This window comes from Furipterus horrens, unplaced genomic scaffold (assembly GCF_987537825.1).
Source record: "Furipterus horrens unplaced genomic scaffold, mFurHor1.1.pri manual_scaffold_4, whole genome shotgun sequence".
In the NCBI taxonomy this organism is placed as follows: domain Eukaryota; kingdom Metazoa; phylum Chordata; class Mammalia; order Chiroptera; family Furipteridae; genus Furipterus; species Furipterus horrens.
This window is the reverse complement of record NW_028327174.1, coordinates 204927015-204944681: the sequence shown is the minus strand read 5'-3', so window position 1 is coordinate 204944681 and position 17667 is coordinate 204927015. Positions and strand designations below refer to the sequence as shown.

The 17667-nt window shown below is 58.7% G+C and overlaps 1 protein-coding gene across 3 annotated transcripts in view; it reads right to left on the bottom strand.

The window, feature by feature from the left end:
* Positions 1 to 17667, bottom strand: part of CACNA1B (calcium voltage-gated channel subunit alpha1 B) — a 126492-nt gene that overhangs the window by 42904 nt on the left and 65921 nt on the right. For all 3 annotated transcript variants that reach the window (XM_090275075.1, XM_090275076.1, XM_090275077.1), the window contains 6 exons: positions 8374 to 8500; positions 7179 to 7308; positions 6858 to 6917; positions 5849 to 5955; positions 3398 to 3494; positions 1918 to 2078 (listed from right to left, as the gene is read on the bottom strand). In XM_090275075.1, coding sequence (XP_090131201.1) covers positions 1918 to 2078; positions 3398 to 3494; positions 5849 to 5955; positions 6858 to 6917; positions 7179 to 7308; positions 8374 to 8500 — 682 coding nt within the window. The remainder of the gene's footprint in view (positions 1 to 1917; positions 2079 to 3397; positions 3495 to 5848; positions 5956 to 6857; positions 6918 to 7178; positions 7309 to 8373; positions 8501 to 17667) is intronic.

The window sequence follows — 17667 nt, the reverse complement described above, 5'->3', positions numbered from 1 at the left end:
GACACTCGGAAGGAAACACGGGCTCAGATGCGCAAACGGGCCTGGGAGACGGCACCCTGACCACGAGCAACGGCAACAACGCCGGGTCTTCATTGAACTGAAAGGCTGTTGTGCTTCAAAGCACAGCACCAGCACACGGAATGGGGCAAAACACTGGGGAGCCGCCGGTCTGGTACGGGAGCTGCATCGGGAGTGCGGAAGGAAGTGCTACAATCCTCTCATCGGAAACCGGTGAGGGGTCTGAGCAGACATTTCCCCAAGGACGGCCAGCGGGCTCGGGCCAGATGCTCCACGGGACACCTCACGATAGGGACGCACACCACAGCCATGGAGGGACACCGCCAGGTGTGCGCCCACCAGGACGGTTATGGCGCAATTTCTGACAAGGAAAATGGCAGGTTCTGGGGAAGACGTGGAGGCAGCAGGACCCGCGTGCCTGCGGGTGGCAACGTGGCAACCAGCCTGGCAGCGCCTGGAGCCGTCCGACAGCTGCCACAAGGCCTGGCCCGGCCCCTCCCCACGCAGGTGTCGGCTCCAGAGACATGAAGGCCTCTGTCCACACCGACGTGTGCACATGTCCACAGCAGCACCACTCTGTGACCCCACAGTCCACCCGCAGGTGCACGGACAGATCAGACGTGCCCGTCCCCAGCATGGGACGACACTGGACACGCCACAGCGGGACGAGCCTGGGAACACACAGACCACACGCTCTGTGACATCGTTTACAGGAAATGGAGACGGAACACAGCTCAGCGGCTGCTGAGGGCCCGAGTGGGGCAGCTGGGCAGACACCTGGGCGGAGCAGGTTCTCTGCGGGTTAACTCATAAGAATGGTCCTGAGTGGGCTGTGGTGGCGGGTGCACACGTCTGTGACTATTCTAAAATCAGTCAATTGTGCCTTTCAGTGGGCGACTTCTATGGCATATTAGTTACATCTCAGTTGCTACTTTTATGCAGAAACAAAGAATCCCGGTCTTTCCCAATAAATGGTGCTAGGCCGCCGGGGCCTCGCAGTGCAGAAAGCTCACTTCCCTTCAGGCGATTGCCAATCGAGATACAAAAGTCAAAAACACAACTCTGAGGAAACATAAAAGAACAGCTCCCTGACCGCGGGGTAGACTTCTTACCCAGGACAGAGTCCTAAACATCAGACAGAAACCAGACTGGACCACAGCGAGCCCCTGTTCTTTAGGAGACGCCACGGGAGGAGCAGAGAGCCCCCAGGGGCCGCAGCCACAGACCTGGCCAAGGAGTCCACCCAGGGCTCTAAAGGAGGGGACAGCGGCACAGAGAGGACGAGGGGCAAAGGCTCGCACAGACGCGCCCAGGAGGGATGCGCCAGCGGTCGGTCCGCCGGGGAAAAGGCCATCGCCAGGCACGACGCCCTCAGCAGAAGGCTGAAAGTCGGACAGAAACCCAGCACCAGCGGGGCGGGGCCCCCGGCACCCAGTCCGCGCTGGTGAAAGTGAGATTTTACTCAGGGACATGGCAGCACCTGCGGAAGGCGGTGACCAGAGCCCGCGGTCAGGCATGTGCCCCTGGGGCTGTGGCCCACGGTGCTCCACAGCTCTGCCCACGTGCCCACCGGGCGCAGCCGGTGAGGAAGCAGCGGCGGACGCATACTGACAAGCGGGACCACCGCTGTGGGAGAAGAAGGAGCTGGGCGCAGCCCCCCGCGCGCGTCCACTCAGGCACACTCTCTGCTGCAGGGCCTCCTGACGGTGCCGCTCCTGCGCGCCCTGGACGGCGGCCACGCCCACGGCGGCAACTGTGGCTGCGGCCATCAGGCACCTGCTGACCTCAGGGCCATCCCAGCCCTGCAAGGTCTACAGAGCCCTTCGGCTACGCCCCAGCGCCCCCCGCGAGCGCCCTGTGGGCCTGTGGCAGGGAGACCGACCCCGCGGCCCGCGGTACCTGCAGTCCCTCTCCAGCTCCTTGGACTCGTCCGTGCAGTAGAAGAACTTCCCTTTGAACAGCTGCACAGCGATGACAGCGAATATGAACATGAAGAGCATGTAGACGATCAGGATGTTGAGCACGTTCTTCAGGGAGTTCACCACGCAGTCGAACACGGCCTGCGGGGCGGGGGCAGGGGCCCGCAGCTCAGAGCCTCGGGGTCCCGGCGCCACAGGCCCTTGCACAGCCCAGAGGCCTGTGACCACCAGCAGGCCCTGCGACCAGCGGCCGCTGCCGTCCTTCCCTCGGGAGGGATGGGTCACCTGGGACCTGACAGCTCGGGGAGGCAGTGCAAGCAGAGGTGTCGCCGGGCAGGTGGGCCACAGAGCAAGGGCCCTGGGACCCCGGCCGACCTGTGCCCGGAGGGCTGGCCCGAGGGGTCAGGGGTCAGCGGAGGGGACGGGATGAGCCCGGCCCCGGCTCCTGCCCCCGGAACTGCGCAGGCAGAGCCGCAGCGAGCGACGCCGCAGCGGCCCCGGCACAGGCCGCGCTTCGTGGCCCGTGGCGGCCCTGCCGTCTGTGGCCACCAGGCTGTCACTCAGCGTCTTCCCCACGTGGAAGCCCCGCTTTCCCTGTCCTGCCGACTGGCCCTGGTCCCCCCTCCTCAAAGCCGAGCAGATGCCCCCCGCCCGCCCTCGTGTGCAGAGCGGCAGGTCCACAGCCACCTCCGAGACACCGCCCGGCAGCACGGGCTCGGCACACACAGCCGCGGCCCACCCGCACGGGGCCCACGGTCCCCGCCGCCCCCACGCAGGCTCTGAGGAAACTGCCCTCGGACCACGGGGCCTGGTGTCCCCAAGGCTGGCGGCTCCAGGTGCTCGGAGCCCGCACTGCAGACAGTCCTGGAGGACGAGGCGGCTCTAAGCGCGTAGAGCACTTCACACAGCGCCCGGCACCAGCTCAGTCACGACTCGATTTCAGCACGAGTCTCAGTGCTGGGGTTCACTCTCGCCTTCATCCAGAACCTCAGCCACACCCATGCTCCTCGGGGTCCCACAACCCCCTGCCCCCCCCAGCACTGCCACGTGGGTGAAACGCTGCTCCGCCCCGCCCATGCCACGGGTTACGGAAGCAGAGCCCACAGGACGCCGCTGGGCAGCTGCTCTCCTGGGGGGAGGGCCAGAGAGCTGAGCATGCCCATCCCGCCCACGCAGGGCGTGGTCTGAGAAAACCTAATGTGGGGGTCTCCTCAGCTCTGCTGACCCCCGCCCCACACAGAGGCTGCAGCAGGACAGGGAGTCACATGAACACATGTGCACACACTCATGCACACCCACACAGCACACACGGAACAGGTGTGTGCCCCCCACACGCACAGCCCCCCGTGCTCGCTCACATGTGTGCACCCATGTGCACAGCACATGCATGTTTGTGTGCGTGCAGGCGCAACACATGTGCATGGCCCCTGCACTTCTGAACCCCAACTCCAGGCTCCCACCTTGAGCTTGGGCAGCCGCTTGATAGTCTTGAGGGGTCGCAGGACTCGCAGGACGCGCAAGGACTTGATGGTGTTGATGTCCTTCCCTTTGGATCCTCTAGAAGGAGAGCCACACATGCAGACGGCAGGCTGAACCCTGTGCCCGTGTCCGCGAAGCCACTGGGGCCTGGGCCGCACCCCCGGGGACAGAGGGCGAGCGGCACGGAGGCCCTGCCACGCAGGCACCATGGAGGCCTCGTCAGAAAGGACAAGGGCCAGGCCAGCAGCAGCAGGACACAGGGGGCATGGAGCCTCCTGACGGAAGAACCTGTTCGCCCAGACACAGCCTCGTCCAGCACTCCTGCCCCCGCCCCCAGCTTCTGCCTGCACCCCGAGGCCAGCCCTGGGAGGGCGAGGGGAGAAGGACCGGCGCAGAGACTACGGGCCACGTGCCCCCACAACTCTGCAAGGGCTGCTTCCTCCCAGAGACGGGGGTCTAGGGTCATGTCTGCTCTCCCTGCCTGGCCTCTCTCAGGTGCCTGACAGACGTCCAAAAGGTGTCAAACTGACGCACAGCGAGAGGAGGAGAGGGTGGGGCGTTTAAAGGGAAGGAGGGAGGGAAAGAGCCACAGAAGGACTGAGATGGAGACACCAAGGCCACGAAGCAGGGAGACAGCAGGGGCAGGCAGGGAAGTCGGCAGAGAGCATTGCAGCTCCAGATGCAGGCTCAGAGGCCAGCACCTTTGTGGCCAGACCAGACCCTTCACAGAGGAGGCCAGAGGGGACCCGGGTGGCTCCCTGAGGCTGGCAGGGACCCAGGACCTGTCACACTCTGGAGCTGGCGCTCCTGCCAGCCTGAAGCCGGCTCGGGGGCTCAGGGAAGGTGCCGGAGGCCACCCCTGAAGCGACTATGCCCCGCGGGGTGGGGGCAGCGGCAGTGGCTGAAGGCTCAAGGCCTGAAGCCCGAACCCATCCTGCTCAGAGACCACTTCTCCCTCAGTTCAGGGGACCTGTACTTGGGGGGAGGCAGGGTCCCCTTGTCTCCTTGGGCACCAGCCAAGCTCTGGGGAGAGCGAGCTGTCAGGCCCAGGCAGGCTCCACGGGGGAGGGGTCCTCAGTGACCCAGCCCCGTCCCGCTCCCCCAGGACCCAGTGGGGCCTCCACAGTCAGATCAAACTCCCCCAGAAACACCCATCTTCAGGGGGGAACATCCAGCCTCCGAACGCGGGTCAGCTATCTCCATCACCCCAGTGTCCTGACCCCCCAACCCCGTGCCACCAGCCTCCTGCTGCAGCCAGCATGGGAAGAGGGGTAGCAGAGGCCGGCCCAGGAGGGCAGGACCCACCGACCACAGGGCCGCAGGGCAGCAGGCTCCGCCCTGCTCCCTCCAGGCCTCCTCCAGCTCAGGTCCTTCTGCTCAGAGGCCACCTGGCTCACTCTCACCCGTCCCCTCCCTTCACTCCAAGTCCCTCACTGACACTGGCAAAGGTGTCATCTGCTTTGCAGGGACAGAGGGTAGGCAAGCCCCCAGGGGAAATGTTGGGCGCTGTCTGGCGGCCGTGGTCCAGAGAAAAGAGGAAAGAACGCCGCTGTCTAGGGGGCAGATGCAGGCACATGTGTCCCAGCAGGGTGTCTGCCACCCCAGCTGCCATGGCTGCTCCCACACAGAGCTGCCCTCTGGGCCCTCATTCCAGCTCCAGACCCACTGGGACACCTGGTCCTGCCGCTCCCCAGGGACTGTCCATGCCCAGCCCCGCCCTCCAGGGCTGCCCCCCCCCCACCCGGCGAGGTGGGAATGCAGGGCCTGGGGACACGGCCCGGCAGCATGCAGCCCGGAAGATGGGGAGGAAGGTGGAGACGGATGAGCAGTGAGGCAATGACGCACGGCCCCGGGGGGCAGCTATGATGTGGGCAGGGTGGGGGGACAGAGGGGAGGCATTACCCCATGAAGCTCCTACCGAGAGTCCAGCAACAGGGAGACAAAGAGAAGAGAGTCAGTGAGGAGCCTGGCCACGGGCAGAGAGGGAGCACTTGGGGTCCTCTCGACCTCTGCATCGGGTGCCGCTCCCCCTCGCTGCGACCTCCGGCCCCACCCAAGCCGCCACACCCGCCTCTGCCCACCACCACGCAGGCCCAGACCCCACAGGGCTGAGCGTCGCCTGCTCAGGAACCAGAGAAAGTGGCCCCCACCAGCCCCCCAGCTCCAGCCAAGCGTCGGTGCCGCTGAAGGCGGGCGCAGAGGGCTGTCCGAGGGGTGTCAACATGCAGAGAGCAGATGAGGCCTGCCCGCCCCACTTCAGAGCCAGGGGCCACGTCAAGGACAAAGCAGGCTGAGGTCCTCCCTGCCACACACGGCCGGGCCCGACATACAGGGACAGAGCTGCGGACGGCCCTGGAGGCCGGGGTGCACCCCAAGCCCACCACGCGGCGGGGCTGCAGCTGACCAGGCCCAGAGCAAACGCGGGTACTTACGAGAAGGCGAAGGCCACCAGGGCCCCACTGACCACGATGAAGTCCAGAATGTTCCACAGGTCCCGGAAGTAGGCCCCCGGGTGCAGCAGCAGTCCCAAGTCAATCATCTTCGGGGCAGAAACACAGTTCAGGGGGCAGGATATTTCAGGAAAAAGGGCAGAGCCAGACCCCAGAGTCATGGGTTTGAAGGGAAGGGTGCCGCTCTAGGCGACACTGTCACAGGGGGAGGGGACACAGCTCAGGCCACGTCCTGTCACGGGAAGGGACACAGCCCAGACATGCCCTGTGAGGGCCTGACAGGCCTTTGGAACTCAACGCCATTAACCCCAAATATCCCAACGTGGTCATGGCCCGGCCGGGGTCCCACAGCAGGGACTGGCTTCTGGCCAGCACCTCAATGTCTCTAGGCCTCAGCGTCCATGTCTGTGAACTGGGGTGATGACACCTCCCCCAGGTAAATGGGGCAGCAGAGCTGACATGTGGGTGCACACAGAGGCACAGCCGCCATGAGCCGCACACACAGCACATGCTAAGCTGCCTTGTGCCAGGGACTGACAGGTGTGCACTCCTTTACAGTGAATGCACACCCGTGCACACATGCCCACCTGCGCACACACCTCTACACGCACACCTGCACACATGCCTGTACACACACCTGCACACACGCCTGTGCATACACACCTGCACACACACTGGCCACTCGTCAGACACTGGCTGACAGGGAGCAGTGGCCGTGGACACGCGCAGAAAATGGACCTCGCAACGAGATGGTTGTCGTCAGTCTCCTGCCAAGCACCGGGGCCCCCGCACATGCGTCGTCAGCACCTCGTGCCAAGCAGGGACCCTGCTTGGGAGCTCTCCCAGGGGTGACTAATGCTGCGGTGAGCCCTTAGTGAACAGCAGCCTGCTGAGACCCCGTGTGTGCGTTTATGTGGCGCACACGCACCACGTGCCTTCGGAGAGGTTCCACAAGAGGGTGACAGGCCAGCGGGGCACCCACGTCACTCACCTTTATCACCATCTCGAAGGTGAAGACGCCTGTGAAAATGTAGTCCATGTACTTCAGGACCTACAACCACGGGAGGGCGATTCTCAAAGGGGGCCGATGCTGGAGCCGGGCCGCTTCGGAGGCTCCAGGTCCCCTCCAGACCTCGGGGTGGACAACCCAGCAGCCAGGGGGCCTGTGGGCAGAGGCGTGGGGAGGGCCCCTCCACAGCCCTGGTGGCTGCGGCCCTGGCTCCCATCTGGGCACGTCTGTCCCTTCCTGTCTGTGACGCGGGGCCAGACCCTGGCACTGCCCAGCCCTCCACAGCCAGACGGCGGCACGCACGTTGTTCCTGGGCGAGTCCGTCCGCACAGGGTCCTCAGCGGCCAGGGCAATGCTGCTCAGGGCGATGACCACGAGGATGACCATCTCGAAGTGCCGCATGGTCACGATGTAATGGCAGAAGCGGCGGAGCCTGGGGGGCAGAGCGTGGCTCACCAGGAGCCCATGGGGGTCACCTGGTCCCCTCCTTTGTCCCCCGCTGGGCCTCTCCTGCAGGAAGCTGAGCTCTAAGTGTCAGGAGACAGCCGGCCGCTGACAGATGGTGACTGAGATTCCTGGGAGCGCGTCCCAGAAAGAACGACAGGAAGGCAGCAGAAGCCCAGGGCACGGGCGGCAAACTGCCGCGCACGGGCCCACCAGGTGGGCCGAGCGCACGCCGGGCTCCGCGGGAGCGCAGCCGCACGGACCACATTCTGCTCGGATCAGGCACCTTCTGGACACCGGGCACAGGGCTCAGCAGGACACGAGCAGACTCTCAGGTGCTGACAAAGGCCACAGCACAGCTGAGGACAGTGGCTGGGCTCAGGGAAGGCCCCTCTGCCCCGCAGAGGAGGAGGAGAAGCCACGTGAGGAGCACGAGGCGGGCGCCTGTCCTGCCGCTGCTGGGACGTGCTCGGCGCTCCCCCTGCACCCGCCCCCCACAGGCCATCACTGCCACTCTCGTCCAGCCCTCGGCCCTTCCTGGCGCCAACAATTCTGGTTCCCGAGCACCTTCCATGTGGAAGGGCCTCCCGTGCCCAGCTGCTTCCCTCTCCCTTAGAGGGACGCCATCAGGGTTACCAGCCCAGACCACGGCCCCCGGCCCTGCCCTCCCCAGGCCCCCTGGCCCCCGGCTGGCCCTCCGCCCCAGGACACTGCGTCTCAGGCCCCTGCCAGCCTCTCTCCTCATCGTGGCCGCAGGTCCTCCTGTGGCGTCTGCACTGCCCGCTCCGCCCCCGGCTGCATGCCTCCCGCTAAGCTGGCCCTTTGGCACATAAACCCCAGCTGGATTAACAAGGGCAGGTGCGTGACGATGGAAGAGGGGTGCACGGTGGCCGTGACAGGTAAACAGAGAGGACACATGGGTGACGAGTGTGACCCACGGGGCTGTCATGTCCCCTGCGGGTCAACAACTGGCCCACACGGCAGTCATGTGTGTGTGGGTCACGGGCCGGGGAGGAGCGGCAGGGGCGCAGTGTGGGCCGGGAAGGGGACTCACAGGTTGGTGGGGCTCAGACAGAACATGGAGCTGTACTGGACGATGGGCCGGGGGCCGCTCCTCATCACATCATCAGCCTCCGCCTCCTTCTTCCCCTCTGCTTGGCTCTCCAGGTCCACGCTGCCGCCTACGAGGACACAGGGCTGCCGAGTTAGGGGCGTGGTGCGGCGCACACAGCCCACGTCACACAGGTCTCACCGGGCAACAGGCCCGTCCCAGCTCCCACCCCCGCAGGCTATGAACGCAGCATCAAGAGAGACTCCCTCCGATCACGGTCGGTCAGGGCACGAGGGTGTGCGTGACAGGGCTGGACCAACGCTGGGAGCCAGGAGACCCCTCCTGCGTCACATGTCACCGGGTCGGGGTGCCCTTGGCTGTGGACACCTCTGCCTCCACTAGGACCCATTACTCTAGATGCTCTGAGGCCACCAAAGGCCCTCAGCCCCAGAGACCAGGGCAAGCAGGGTCCCCTCCCATGGTTCTGGTTAGGGTTCACCCCTCAAGAAGAGACATCGCATGGTGGCCCTGGACCGCAGACATCCTCCTCAACCTGGCGGTCCACCTCACCGGCCAGGACCCCAGGGAAGGCCCTGCCGCGCCCAGGACTTCGGGGGACACTGGCCGGCAGGCACGCCCCTCCCCCAAGGCCATCCTCCACTCGGCGCCCCGCCCCCGCCAGCAAGGCTCCCACGGTCCACCTCCCAGGGTTCCAATGGCCATGACCATGTTCTCCACGAAGTGCCTTTCACCGCAGCGACCCTAACGAACATTTTGATTCTCGCGGGCGATGCTGTTCCCGAGGGCTCAGAGGTGCCAGGGACAGGCAGGGGGCCGGCCGAGGCCGATGCCGCTCCCGTGCCTGCTGTTACTTCGTACAAGACACATGGAGGCCCAGGCATGTTAAAGGGCAACAGAAGACGTGAGGCGCATATCCCCAGAGCTCGCGTGGAGACAGACCCCGGCTCCCCCGAGGCCCCGCAGGGCCGGCCCGAGGACGAGGCCCGAGGACGAAGCCCGGGCAGACCGCACCTCCGGGCCGCGCCTCCCACCAGCGCCACCGAGCTCCCGCTGAGGGTGCAAATCTGCCACCGCACGACGCGCTTGCGACGCCTTCACCTGGAAGACACACCTCCCGGGAGGGCGGGCACTCGCACAGAGCCACCGAGGCGGCCGCTGTGAGCCCTGTCACGTAACAAACATGAAACCACAGGAGACAGACTGCGCGTGCGAGACTGCTGGGCAGTGTCACACTGTGGGGCGTGAAACTGCCTGTGAATCGTTCACGGGACAAAAGCAGCAGCTTGTGACACAGTTAGAAAGGATGGGCACGCTGTAAACACGCCTGTATCTCAGGGAAGCTCAGCTCCACAGATCACACCGTGGGGAAGAGAGCAGCAGAACGGCAGCCGTGGCAAGCCCTGACCGGCTTCCCGACAGTGGTTTCATTCTCTTCTCCGTCGCTTTAACAACCAAAAAAAGTGTCCATGGTGATCATGCTTTACCTTTAAACTAAGAATTTTATTATTTTACTATTATTTTAATCCTCACCTGAGAATATGTTTATTAATTTTTAGTGATGCAGAGAAACACTGGTCAGTTTACTTCTGTACTCAATCCAACCGGGCTCAGGCCTGCAACCTGGGCCCACGCCCTGACCGGGACTCGCACCGACGACTCTTTGGTGGATGGGACTACGCTCCACCCGATGGAGCCACTGGCTGGGGCAGGAATTTTATTACCTTAAAACCACAGCTTCTTAGATTCTCCCCCAACAACAATAAAGCAAACCCCTGGACAAGTAGGCTGGGGGAAAAGAGCCGACGTGGACCCACTGAAGAGCTCTGATGCTCAGAAGCTGCGGCACATAGGGACCAGCCTGGACGGAAACACCTCAGGACCAGATTTACAAGAACATGAATCAAGCAAATCCAAGCAGACCAAGCGGGGGGAGAAGACCCAGACAAGGACAGATGGGACTCCCTTCTGGACCTGGGCTACTGAAAAGGGAAAGGGACCCGACGGTAACCAGGAAGTCACTGGCAAGGACACACTCGGCGAGGCGGCCGACGGGACTGAAGAGGGAGAGATGCCCTCTGAGAGGCGCCCACTGGCTGACCCCTCTGGGCACTGCATCCCTGGGCACGGCTCTCTCCGATGGGCTGAACGGGGGAGATACCTTGGGGGACACGATCCCCCGTGCTGGGAGGGAGCCGTGCCCAGGCTCCTGGCGAGGTGGGGAGCGGAGCCTGCTCCCTCTTCAGGGCTGAAGTGAGCCCAGATGTGGGCCCCAGCTTCCGGGACAGCCACCTCCAGAGTTGAGCCGGAGGCAAGGAGGCCGTGAGGCAGGAGCACACGGGGTGGGGGGCCTGCAGGAGCAGCCAGGACAGAGGTCTCCTTGGAGAAGAGGCCGATCCCAGGTCTGGGCAGGGAAGGTTCGAGAGGGTCCTGAGCACGGAGTCACGGACGGAAGCCAGGGAGCGGGCAACGCTCCTAGAGGCGAGTGCGGGCCAGAAGGCTGACTGGCAGGGGCTCCCTCGGCCAGAAACGGGACGCTTTAAGCACCAAGAGTCATAGTGAGTTCAAAGGAATGAAACAAAGACATGAAAATCCAAAAGTCGTAATAATTGTCTCCGACCCCTCAGTCTCACGACGCACAATTCTGGAAACTGACACACAAATAAAAGGACAGAATTGAGCCTGTTTCTTGCTGATTACAAGCACAAACTGTATTGTAGAAGCAGGTTTTTGCTTACAGAAAGAGGCAAGATAATTAAAAAATTAAACTGCAATGCCTCCTGACACCTGGGTGACGCCCGTCAGTGCCTTCCCAACCACGAGGGAGCGGCCGGTGGGAGGTTCCCAGAGGGCGGCCCGGCCCAGCCCCGGCCCATCTCAGCGGCCCCAAGGGCAGCAGCAGGCAGGGGCCCACCGCCCACGAAGCGCCCACAACGGGGTCACCGGCTCTGTGCTTGGCAGGCAAGGGTGGTCTGGCCTCCTGGGGACACGTGGCACTGTCTGGAAACACCCTCCGGTTGTCACCCCCCAGGGTGCCGTTGGCATCCACAGCGTCAGGCGGGACAAGGGGCCGCAGAGAGAGCCACCGACAGCCGAGCGCTGGCCAAGCAGCGGCTCCAAGACCTGAGGACTGGCTCCCGGGGGACACCGAGTGCAGGGGGCGGGGGGGGGGGGGGCTCCGCGGGCCAAATGACTGGGGTCCTGAACAGACACGCGGCCCAGGCGCACGAGACAGCCACGTGAGGGCGAGTCCCCGACGGTGGTGACAGAAACCCGGTAGTTCCTCACACGCGTGCTGCCACATTGCTGCTTCTGTCGCCCACGGCTAGACGGGTTACAAGCAGCCACCGGAGAGGACAGAGCACAGAAACACACGCTCAGGCCCATGAGCAGCCGGAGGCCGCGGGCGCCGGGGGAGCCCAGGGAGCTGGAGCGAACTAGCATTGCAAACACAGGGAAACCGCTTTTCACAAAAATGGCAAAGTATTTTTCAGGTAAAAGGACAGAATTCACCACCATCAAACCTCACTCAACTAAATTAGAAAAAGTGTCCTTTAAGCAGAAACTTAAAAAAAAAGGATTCTATGAAAACGCAAGGAGGGGTGACCTACAACAATGAAATCAACCAGAAAAAAAATAAAAAAAATAAAAAGCCCCCATAAAGAAGTCTCTAACATTTGGAAATTCAAAACCATACTTACAAGTAAGTCATAGATCACATAGGAAACCATCATAAAACTTAAAAAAAGATTTTAAAACTATGATGTTTCAACACATGTAATACACAACCAAAAGGTTTCTTAGCGCGAAACTCAAGGCTTGAACACATTAGCAAAGCAGAAAGGCTTCAGTGTCACGAGCCAAACGGCCCCTGGGAAATGGGGAAAGCACGGCACAGCAAAGACAGAGGCAGGAGACGAAAGCGACACGTGGACCAGAAGTGAGGGCAGCGATCTCCAGCGACGGGCCTTCCAGGGAAGCGGGCGGATGGAAGGCAGGCACGCAGGGAGGGAGGGAGGGAGCAGGCATCTAGGGGCACAGGGGCGGCCGGCACCACCCACCCAGCAGAGCCTGGACGGTGAGGAGGCCTCCGCGCTCACCTTCTCCCTCCTCCTCCTCCTCCTCCTCCTCCATAAACCGAGCAGTAAGGAAGGAAGGGGAGGAAATCACTGCGGGCCACGTGTACAGCGTTTGGTAACAAGGAACCTACAGGCTTGGATGCACATGTGCGTGCGGACACGCAGCTGCGAGGTCTGCAGACCCAGGCAGGGCCTGTGTGGAGAAGGGGGGCTGCAGCAGGGCCCCGTGAGGGTGGGACGTGAGCAAGGCCACTCGTGGGCAGAGGGTCCCCCGCGAAGCAGAGAAACCCTGAGGAGCGGGCTGAGGCCTGGCCGGTCAGCACATGGGGCTGGGGGCGGGCCCCGGGGAACCGCTGCGCTGAAGGAGGAGGGACACCTGAAACAGAGCGGGCACTTGGGTGGCTTCGTGGCAGAGGGAAGGGAGGGAACAAGCTGCCAAGGGCCGGGCTCCTCCAGAGACAGGACATTCCCGAAGACCTGGAGCCGGACAGACGGCCCCCCGGGGCTGACGGCCTGAACACACTGGGCTTCACTGCCCTCACAGGAGAGGGGCTGCTGAACCAGAGAGCAGGCAGGCGGCCCAGCCCCGCCCGCGCTCCACCGGACCACGGTCCTTGCTGGCCCAGGAAAGCGCAAGGCCCGTCCGTCCTCAGATCAGGAAAGGGGGCCCAGCATGCACACACGGCCTCCGCCACAAGAAACTACAAACTGAGGATGAAAAACCGTTTCAGGTGCTCAAAATACTCCACGAACAACTGCAGTGCAGAGGGAAACTGTAACAACTTCTCCACCTGAAGTAAATATAATTAAACAAGCTATCCCTAATAAGAAAAAACACCACCATCAGATTCCAAAGCTCAAAATTAAAATGTAGGGACAACGAGGAGGTGTGAGATGGGAGGTGACCAAACTCAGGGAACAAACTGGAAAAAAAAAAAAAAGGACAAATCATCTGAGAAAGGAAGGAAAAGAGAAAGACAAAATCATCCGAGAAGTCACAAGGGGCCAAGAGAAAATGGATGTAACTGAAGCAGAGCTAGGGAGACGGAGACAGACATGAGCAGCCAAGAGAGAAGAGGAAGGAATGAGTCTTCAGAAGGATCAGAGAGGAAGTCAAATAAAAGACAGGCAAAGGAGATCCAACATTTGTAAAACTCTAATGTCTGGAAAACAACATCATAGAACTAACATTTAAAAATACAATCCCAGAAATTATCCCTGAAATGACGTAACACCCACCAATGCAGTTTTGCCAAAAGTGCCACCGCAGCTCAGTGGGAAAAGGACAGCCTTCCCCACACATGGAAATCGAACAAATGGCCCTCCGTGGGGGGACGGGGAGAATCTCAGCCCTTACCTCACGCCGCGTATAAAAATTAACTCCAGACTTAAGCTCCTGGAAAGAGGAGAGGGAAGCACTTCCCCGCTCCGTCCCACAAAGCGTAACTAAAACCCTGGGCACGCTCTACAAGACAAACATCAGAAAGGTGGATGGAAGGAGGTAGGCGGGCCCGTGACCTTGGGACCTGAGTGACTTTTTCTTTCCTGCGTTTTCTTTGATGCCTCACGTATTCTCGGTGATGGAGAAGCTACCAACTCAGAAATGTCAAAAGGTACAGATTTTTAAAAAATTCCCAACAAAAGCAGCTCTCCCTAGTCATAGGACAAGGAGAGGTGCAGTTAAGCAACAGAAGAAACTTATAATAGACAGTAACTACTCCGCTACAGCCAAACAGGGCAGAAGACACTGCAGCCCCCACCCCCTGACACTAGTGACCGAAGACCAAGTGGGCAGCTGAGACTGCCACCCACAACAGCCTGTAATGGGGTCCCCTGCTGGGGTGGCATCAGAGAGAGCCAGGCGGGGCTCTCTTACCCCACGCTGTGGTAATAAGACCCCCAACCCATGCAATGTCACTCGAGATCACAGGGGGAACCTGGACGTCAGTTCCCACCAGAAATAACGAGGTACAGCTTCCCTTTCCTTGCTAGAGCAAATCCTAGTGCAAAGCCAGGGTATTTACCAACACCCAGCAATGATGAGGTCAATCCGTGCTGTCCCTGGAGGCCCCGTGGGGAGCAGGGAGGGACTCCCACCTCTCGGACAGAAGAGGTCCAGGGAGAGGCTGGAACTCCCACCCCAGTCCAGCCAGAACAAGGAGTTCACTCCCACTGGGTGTCAGTGGAGGTCACATGAGAAACCTGGACTCCCATCCCACCTGTCGGGGAGGCAGCTCCCTGCCCACCCCTGCTGGAGGAGCATCACAGTGACCAGCTGAGACAGAAGGTGCATGTAAGACTCACGGGCTCGTAACACAATATCAACATGCCTAGGTCTCAATAAAAAATCACTCGTCACACCAAGGACCAGGAAAACATCCATTTCAATAAGAAAAGACAATCAATAGACACCAAGTAATACAGACAGATGTTAGAATGATCTGAGAGTAATTTAATGCACCTGTCATAAAAATACTTCAGATGATTAAAAACACATTTGAAACAAATAAAAAAGTAATCTCAGTAAAGAAACAGAAAACCTTAGCAAAGAAATAGAAGATATAAAGAACTAAACAGAAATATTATAACTGAAATTAAAGCGCAAAAGATGGGCTGAACAACAGAATAGAGCAGACAGAGGAGGGAGTCAGTGAACTGGGAGACAGAACAGCAGAAATCACCCACTTTGAACAACAGAGAAAAACCTGAACAAAGCCTCCGAGACCTTTGTGATTACCACAAAAGCTCTACCATTCGTGTCAACAGTCCTGAAAAGAAAAGAGAAAGAGACCAGAGCTGAAGACGTATTCAAAGACATAATGGATGAACTATTCCAAATTTGGCAAAAAGACATCAACTTACAAATTCAAGAATCTGAGCAAACCCCAAACAGGAGAGGCCTAGAGAAACTCATGCCAACATACATCATAATCAAACTTCTGAAATATAAAGACAAAGAAACAAATCTTGAAAGCAGCAAGAGAGAAACATCTTACCTACAGGAAGGAAACAATTCGAATGACAGTAGATTTCTCATCATAAACCATGGAGGTCAGAAGGAAGAGGCACACGTTTTTTCAAGTGCTGAAAAAAAAAGAACTGTCAACCCAGAATTCTATACCCAGTAAAAATATCCCTCAGGAATGAAGGGGAGATCAAGACATTCTCAGATGAAGGAAAACTCAGAGCACCTGTAACCTGCGGGCCTGCCCTCGAAGAATGACTGAGGAGGGTCCTCTACACGGAACACAGATTATGAGAGAAGAAATACTGGAATATCAGGAAGGAAGGAAGAACAATAGAAGTAGCAAAACTATGAGTAAATACAATACACTTTCCTCTCCTCCTGAGTTTTCTAAATTTCTAGTTTAAAGCAAACGTTATAACACATATGATGTGGTTCAAAATACTTGCAAAGGAAATATTTAGGACAATTATACATGAGGAGGAAAAAGAGAGGTAAAGTTTTCATACTTCGTTCAAATGGGTAAAATGATAACTCTGGAATACTGGAGTAAGCTATTGTGTAATGTAATATCTAAAGCAAACATTAAAAACAATACAAGGAGATACACTCAGAAATACTACAGTTAAATCAAAATGAAATCTAAAATGTATTCAAGTAACCTGAGGAAGGCAGGCAAAAGAAGCCAAAGAAAGAAAGGAAAAAAAAAAAAAAAGAAAGAAAAAACAAGCAGAAATAACAAAAAAAATACAACAGCTGACTTAAGCCATAATATGTATAATTACATTAAATGTAAATGGACTAAATATGCCAGATGAAAGACAGAATTGACAGAATGTATTAAAAACATGACCCAACTACATGCTATCTGTAGGAGACTAACTTAAAATATAGCTAAGTAAATAGTTTGAAAGTAAAAAGGTGAAAAAGATATGCCATAAGAATATTAATTAAAATAAAATGAGACAGGGATACATTTATGTCGGATAAAGTAGACATCAGAGCAAAGAAAATGACCAGGTGCGGAGACTGCACGATGCAGAAGGGCCATCGCTCAGGAGGACATGATTCCAGATGTGCATGTTCTCAAAATCGGGGTGAAGCACAAGCCGGCAGCTCGCAAGGAGAAGCAGGTAGGTCCACGCCGGCAGTGGGAGGCTGGGGCACCCCCTCCTCCACAGTGGGTGTGTTTACACGGAAAAGCAGCATTCCCGCAGGACGCAGCATGGCCACCAACCAACAGGATCCAGCTGGCCCTTCCGGAACAGTCCACTCAAGGACAGAGGGACGCGTGTTCTGTTCAGGTACCCACAGAACCGAGACACGCTGTGTTGTCGGCTATAAAACAAACTTTAACCATGTGCAAAGCTTTGAAATCCTAGGGAGTGCGTTCACTGACCACACAGGACTCAGACTAGAAGTCAGTGACAGAGAAACAACAAGAAAATGCAGCTCCAAACACTTGACAATTAAACAACATATTTCTAAATAGTCAATGAGCCACAGAGAAAGTCTTAATGGGCACTTTGCAACGGGAATTAATGAAGATGAAAATGTAACATGTCAAAATCTGTGGGACACAGACAAAGCAGCGCTAAGAAGAAAATGCGGAGCACGGAGTGTTTCCACAACGAGAGGAAAAGCTGTATCAAGAATCTAAGCTCCCATCCCAAGAAACTAAAAAGAAGCAAAATAAACCCAAAGGAAACAAAGAAGAAAAAAAATAAAGAGCAGAAATCAAATGGAACTGGAAACATAAAAACAAGAGAAAATCAGTGAAAATATCATTGAGATTAACAAACTTCTAGCAAGACTGACAAGGAAAATAGAGAGAAGACGCAAATTACCAAACTCAGGACTGAGACGGAAGCTGTTGCCACAGACCAGGAAGACAGCAAAGAAAAACCGCAGCCGCACGCACCGGGCAGCCGCACGCACCAGAAGGCCACACGCACCAGGAGGCCACACGCACCGGGCAGCCACACACACCGGGCAGCCGCACGCACCGGGCAGCCGCACGCACCAGGAGGCCACACGCACCGGGCAGCCGCACGCACCGGGCAGCCGCACGCACCGGGCAGCCGCACACACCGGGCAGCTGCACACACTGGGCAGCTACAGTGAGAGGGACCCGCGGTTCCTTCGCAGCACAGGCCACTGCAGCTCACCCAGCACAAAATCGAGAACCCAGCCCTGTGACTGTGAATCATAACTTTAAGACCCAAAAAGAAATCT